Source organism: Lathyrus oleraceus, chromosome 3, assembly GCF_024323335.1.
Source record: "Lathyrus oleraceus cultivar Zhongwan6 chromosome 3, CAAS_Psat_ZW6_1.0, whole genome shotgun sequence".
Lineage (NCBI taxonomy): Eukaryota > Viridiplantae > Streptophyta > Magnoliopsida > Fabales > Fabaceae > Lathyrus > Lathyrus oleraceus.
In genome coordinates, this window is record NC_066581.1 from 372,343,053 (window position 1) to 372,350,682 (window position 7,630).

Genomic DNA, 7,630 nt, shown 5'->3' on the forward strand with positions numbered 1-7,630 from the left:
ATGCAATCAATTTCATCTAATTCATCCTATATTTTCCAGATCGAAGCAAAACATATTTGAGATCAAAACTTTCAGTTCATCATACAACCTCAATTCTCAACCAAATTCAAATCTAAACACATACACATACTCCACAAAGCAAGATCTACACATCTATATCAAGAAAACAGCAAAAGGAGAGGATCGAATTTGCATCACCTGGAAATGGAAGTTGCTGAAATCGTGTCCTCAAGTGTTCATATGCTCCAGATCTCTTCCACTACACGTCCTATGAAGCTTTAAACAAGAATGAACGGTTGAAACCACTTGAATTCTCTTCAATTTCAAAATCTGATCCACATGGTGAAGCACTTGAACTGCACGAAATCTTGTTGAATTGCTTCAAGTAATGGATGAATTTTGCTCAAGGAAGAATCAGGAACAAGAATATGCAAAGAGATTTGAGAATTGTGTGAAGAAAATCCAAATTCGAAGTGAGAGAAAAATGGAGGGAGTTTCAAATTTCAGATCTGAAAATGCTTGTTTTTGCAGTTATGATTAGGGTTTGAGCTTTTATATCCCATGCTAATGACCATGCTAATCACACTTTCCATTTGTTAATCAAGATTAAGGAGATATGGAGTGATTTGAAAAAATGAAAAATGAGCTAGCATGGCCATATTCCACATGTACTTCCTCATGCTGAGCTTCCAATCCACTCCAAATTATCCAATGGTCATGATGGAAGTGTTATTTTACTTGTGTCTTAAGCCAAAAATGAATTATTGAATATTTTCTTCAAATTGCACATGTGTGAAATAGTGAGAACACAAGCCATGATTCCTTTGCATAATTGAGACAAATGAGGTCCTTTTGAGATGTCTTGCACATAAGGAGCATTTTGCAAAAAGAATGGACCAATTTGGAGCATTGTATCAAAAGTTAGGTCATTTTGAATTTCCATGCACACCTTGTGATCAAATGGCCATAACTTCTCAACCATCCATCATATGGACATGAATTAGGACTTTTTGGAAAGAGGAGACAAATATCTACAACTTTCATGTTCACCAAAAATCCATTTGAAACTTCTTTGACATTGAAAAGTCAAGTTGAATGTGGACCAAAAACTTGCCAAGTTTTTAGTAACTTTTGTCATGACCTTTGAATCTTCAAGATGGATTGTTTAGAATGATGAATAGGCCCTATTTGAACATGATTGAGGTGTCTCAACTCATTTCCCCATCTCATAGCCCTTAGTTAACTGCACAGTTGACTCTTTGGTCCTTAAATGACCTTGAAATGCCTTGATTAGCTTGAGCCTCTACCACTGGATGAAATTGCTCCAAAATGGAACCCTAGCTCATGTAAGCTCCTTGTAATGATCATGTGGTCCTCATCTCAAGAAAATACCTCATCTCTGCACACATGATCTTCTTGAAGCTCTTGACCTGGTGATTGCTTAAGCTACAACAAAAAATGTTAGTGACATATTTTTGTGCTTTTGGTTAGTAAACAAAAATGAGAAAAGCAATGATATACAATTCAAGCATGCTTGGTGATCTCAAACCACTCACAAGATATCCTTACCCAAAGGGAAAGGGAGCCAAGATGCTCAAAGATCCTTGAGGCTATGCAATGCAATGTTATGATGCCATGAGGGATCTTAGGGACAAAATTGGGGTCTTACACATACCACCATCCTTGCACTTTGCCTTTGATTGCCATAATTTCGCTTACCGTAGCGATTATGCCGTCATCGACATGAATAACATTGACCTCATTTTTGGACTTATTGTGCCTGCAATCTCGAGCATAATGTTCGGGTTTGCCACATACATAACAACCATTTTTAGTACCTTTTGGTCCGCCAGAATTTTTTGAACTTTTTGTGTTCTTTCCTTAGGCCGAGATGGTTTTTCATGCCATCATATTTTTTCTTTCCTTTAGCGGCAACAACATTTGCTTTAGCAAATCCAGCAGACTCAGTTTTTTCTCGATCCTTTGTTTCCTCCTCGATACGAAGGTGTTTCTGAAGTTTCTCCAAAGAAAAGACCTCAGAACTATGCAGCAATTTCTTTCTATATCCTTTCCACGAAGGTGGCAATTTTGCTATTATTGCACCGACTTGGAATGCTTCAGGAATGTCAATTTTCACGGCTTTTATTTTATTCACGAGAACCTGTAACTCGTGTACTTGTGCAAGAATCGGCTTGGAATCCAACATCTTAAAATCAAAGTATTTAGATATTAAAAACTTTTTCGTACCTTCTTCTTCGACCTTGAATTTGAATTCGAGTGCGTTCCAGATTTCCTTTGCGGATGCAGTATTGGTGTAAAGATCATAGAGACGATCAGATAATGTGTTCAAGATGTGTCCACGACAAAGCAGTTCATCTTCTTTTCGTTTCTTTCTCTCCTTTTTTATTTCATTAGTGTCATTCTCAGTTGGTTTTGGAATTGGCTCCAGATCAGGATCCAAGACATATTGAATTTTCAGGGCGGTCAGGAGAAATGTCATTTTGTCTTGCCAACGGGTATAGTTTGTTCCATCGAAATGATCTAACTTAACAAGGTCATGGTTCATCAGTTTGATGCTTGAAACAGAAGCGTCGGTGGCCATGATTTGAGATACTATAAGACTGTTAGAAATTTCGGAGAGATTAAAGGGATCCAGGCTTGAATCGTGAACGCAACACTTTCCTTATAGTATTTCAAGCACTCTCGATTGTCTTAGTGTTCTGATGCAGGAATACCCATGATAATTCAGCCTTATCGAGTTTGCGCAAGACCGGCGAAAACCCGAATGCAACGAAGAGCGTCTGGAATTATTTAGAGGATTTTCGGATTTTGTGTATTTTATTCTGAATCCGGATTTATGCTTTTATAGGCCATGTTGATATTGTTTCACAAGGTAGCGACCCTTGGTGGAGCAATGTCCTTTTCCAATAATCATAATGGTTGGCCTGCAACATGTTTCACCAACAGTTGCATGGTTTCGCCTTTGCAAGTGCCGTCTACAAGCCGCCACTAGCGCCCTACGCCCACGGACCCGGTCCCGGTCCCGGTTCTGGAGTCGGAGCCGGTGTCGCCGGTGGCGACACCGGCAAGTGGTTGTAAGGTTGGGACAAGTGGCATAATGCTTGGGACCACCATATGTGTTCATGTGGCACTTTATCCTCTTTTGTCCTTTTGTTGAGTTAATGATATTAACTCTTTATAAGGACTTACAAAGTGATTAAATATTCCAATGTGGGACTTTATCTCATGCATTTATTAGCATTAACTCACTTCCACCATTTGTCATTTTGGAACACACTTGTATTTAATAAATTACAACATTTGACACAAAATAGATTGTAGAAAATACACAAATAGGAAGGGTCTGCATCAGCAAGGGCAATGCCATCTTTTCCAGAATATTTAATCTTCTTATATTATAGATTCCTAAAAAAACATGTAATTTTCTTATATTATAGATTCCTAAAAAAAACATCCCTATCACCTTCATTCCCTCAAAACAAGTAGCACAAGTTTCACATACATATGTGTTGCCTAGGTACGCGGAAGGTTTCCACAGTATTAGTCATTTTGAGTCAATAAATTAGTATTATATAAATTTATATGTTCTATTGAGCATTTCTTTTATGGTAAGAATAACAAACACAAAATCTAGATTTTAAATTTAGCATTTGATAGTAATGCTCACAACCCATGATCAATTTGCATGCATAGAGAGTTAATCATGTGAAGTAAGCTAAACAATGAAGAAGGCATAACCTAAATGATATTAATGGTTAGGTTTGTGCATAATTCTTTAGTTTCAACGAACGGATTGCTGAAACTATGACTTGATGCAATTAAAAAAAGCAAAGCAACTCAGTGTTTTATGAACCTATTTAGTTTTAGTCTGTACCAACGACTTAGTTTTAGTCTGTACCAACGACTGATGAAAGGTTATTCACAATTTTACTTAGTGTTAGGCGATGAACTTAGATCTAGAGGGGGTGAATAGACCACTAGTTAAAAAATTTGACAAAAATAATTTTAAAAAGTTTATGGCGCGTGGAAGCAAGCAGAAGCATCCTGGATCAAAATTGTCTAATTGAACCTGCTATCAAAAAGCTCATATATGCGTAATAGTAATCAAGTTAAGATAATGAATCACAAACTGACCAAACACAATTAATCACAACCAGTTGAATGCAAAGCAACAAGGATAATCTACTTCCAATGATAATTCACAAAAAAAATTAATTGAGACAATTTGTCGAACACCTAGTGTACAATCGATATTGTTTGGAATTTTATGTGGTATTGTTGGTCTTAAAACCCAATCACAATCTAAGGAATTGTGATCAACTCAACAATGCCAATTTCAAAATATAATCAAAAATATTTTCTAAAAAAATTGACTGCACGATCGATGAAATCAACAATTTACAAACCAAAAATAAAGAGAGAGAGAGAGAGAGAGAGAGAGAGAGAGAGAGAGAGAGAGAGTACACAAGGATTTGTTTAGGCAGTTCCCCAATTGATCTCGCTATGGGTACGCATGCCCTCAATTCGAACTCGAATTGAGATAATGTAATTAATCTTACTTTGCAAATGTATGTATACAAGAGAGATATAGCAATCCAACCCTACAAATCCTAAGTTTGATGTTGATTCTAACACATTCTCCTTCCCTTGATCAAAGTTTGATCAAGTAACCCAACAATGTCAATTTCATTCATCGTCTTATGCTACTTCTTCGCAAGAAATCCCTTGTTCTTAAAAGCTTTCACAAGATCGAATCCAAAATGCACAATTGTTGTAATCCAAGATTTACTAATGTGATATACCGTCCAACGCTACTCCTTTTCAAGAACCTCCTGTTCTTCAAAAACTTCACTCGGTCGAATCCGAATTGCGTAATCTTATCCAAAACCTTCAAACCCTAAATGATCTTGAAGGAAAACCCCAACTTGGTTTGTCTTATTTGAAACCCTCAAAGATCTCAACCCAATTTACAAAAAAATAAACCTAAATTGGACATTATCAACCCTAATTCTAGATGGCACCCAAACAAAGAATGATTATGTGTAGTTTATTTGTGTGTATGCATAGAATGAGGTTGAAGTGATGAGAATACTTTAAAATCCTGGTTTTATATAGAGTTTACTCTCTAGAAACCTTGCTAGAAATGATGCATGTATGAAGTATTTATATGCATGCATGTCTGGAGGCAAAAGGAATGCAAAAGATTTGATTTTTTTTGAAATTTTGAAAAAATTTGTTGCATGAGCCAACCTGTGAAAGTTATGAGTAGGCATGTTTGACACATGTGTCGACCTGTATAGGTCATGCGTCAACCTGTAAAGGTCATGTGTCGATATGTAGAGGTGACACATCTAACAAAGCCTATATGGTTTAAAAATGCAGTACATTAACCAACTTATAAAACGAGTATGTCGATACATAGAAAAAAAAATTATTCTATGTGTCAAACTGAAACATGTATGTGTCGAGTTGTAGGTTAATTTTTCATAAAAATAGTTTTTCATGCATGAAACCTTTTCCAACTTATTTCAAATGCTTTTATGTTTCCTAATACTAAGATGCACATTGAGAATCAGAGGATACCATCCAATATACATTAACGCTAAAGTATCATAGTTTTGACATCATACAAAAATACATCTAATGGGAAGTTGCACTCATATACTCCCCCTTTTTGGTGATGGCAAAACTTGAGACGATGTGTTTCATTTTTTCATGAAGGCTCCCCCTGAATGTATGCATCTCAACTTCATCTTGCTTCTCCCCTTTTGACAACATCAAAAGGAAACAAAACAATCCATGAGAAGTATCTTAAATCACACATAAACCAATATAACATACAAATGCGGTTTGCAAAGATAAGATCATCAATACAACAACGCTCATATAAAATGATGTACATATTGAAAAATAATACCTAAATATAAATAAAAGCATATAAAGCAACATTATAACACAGTTTCCACAACTTATGCCAAATAACATAACACAAACATGAAAGATGAAGGATACAATGTAATAAAAAAACTTCTGAGTTGATACAAAAGCAACACGATTACGTGACACATGTCTTTGTTGCTCCTGAAATGATGCACATGCATGTGCTCTAGCAAGGGGATATATAGATTTACCACCACTCAAACCAAAACAGAGATGTTATCATAACAATGACACACAACAAAAAAAATTCTAACCTTATAACATATTCAACCATATTCCATGCCGGAATAGATAACAAGCCAATGCACCAATAGCATATTTCTAGCATGAAGAAATAATAGCACAAAGTCACTATAAGCATATAAATTGACATCCATCAATAGAAATTTTTGAAAGTGAACACTCATGTACTATTTAATACATCAAGAATATCAATCATTTAGAACATAAACAATATGCAAAAGTAAAAGCTTACTTACAAAAGGGAAAATGGAACAATACTACCTCACATATGAATTGATGAAGGATGAACTCTTATGTGATAGAACTTCCAAGGAAAGTTAAAGAAAAAGTATATAAAGTGCAAGCAACAAATCATATCTAGGCAAGATTTGAGATATCAAGTATCCTCAATTCCCTTCGAATGTTGAAAAACGGTTCGGTCACAAGAGGTTTTGTAAATATATCCGCAAGTTGATTTTTGCTATCAACATGCTCAAATACGACGTCTCCTTTCTCAACATGGTCACGTAGAAAGTGGTGACGGATCTCAATATGCTTAGTGCTTGAGTGTAGCACATAATTTCTTGTTAGATTAATAACACTAATGTTATCGCACATAATAGGAATACATTATAGTTTAATATAAAATCAAGTAGTTATTGTTTGAGCCACAAAATTTGAGCACAACAACTACCGGATGCTACATATTCTACCTCGGCAGTTGACAAAGCAACGAAAACATGTTTCTTGATGTGCCAACTTACTAAGGAATTTGAAAACACATGGCAAGTTCCACTAGTACTCTTCCTATCCGATTTTCAACTGAAAATGTTAGAATCGGTATAACCAACCAAATTACAATCGCTTCCCTTAGAATACTAAAGCCCATACTTAGAAGTACCATGAAGATGTCTAAGAATGTGTTTTATGGCTTTCAAATGAGACTCCTTAAGAGCCTATTGATAACGAGCGCAGATACACAAGCTAAACATAATATATGGCCTAGAAGCAGTGAGATATAGAAGAGAACCAATCATACCTCTATACTTCTTGACATCAACATCCTTACCATTTTCATTCCTTTCCAAGTTTCCATTTGCAGGCACTAGAGTGTTAATTGATTTTGTATCTTCCATACCAAATCTCTTTAGTAATTCGTTGCAATATTTGGTTTGACATACGAATGTCTCTTCATTGAGTTGTTTGATTTGAAGCCCAAGGAAGTAATTCAACTCCCCCACAAGACTCATCTCAAACTCTCCCTATATAAGCTTAGAAAACTCCTCGACATGTTGCATGTTAGTGGATCCAAAAATGATATCATTGACATAAACTTGAACTAGAAGATTATGCTTTCCTTGACCCTTAATGAAAAATGTAGTATCTACCTTTCCCCTAGAGTATCCTTGATCAATTAAAAACTTAATAAGTCGCTCATACCAAGCCC

General features: G+C 35.7%; 1 protein-coding gene across 1 annotated transcript; it reads right to left on the reverse strand.

Moving 5' to 3' along the window:
• Window positions 1-1,831: 1,831 nt before the first annotated feature.
• On the reverse strand, window positions 1,832-2,602 carry LOC127131337 (uncharacterized). Its single transcript, XM_051060260.1, has one exon. The coding sequence runs from the start codon at window positions 2,600-2,602 to the stop codon at window positions 1,832-1,834; it is 771 nt and encodes a 256-aa protein (XP_050916217.1).
• Window positions 2,603-7,630: the final 5,028 nt, after the last annotated feature.

Excerpts from the sequence above, each read along its gene's own strand:
- LOC127131337 (XM_051060260.1), bottom strand. The coding sequence starts at position 2,602 with ATGGCCACCGACGCTTCTGTTTCAAGCATCAAACTGATGAACCATGAC.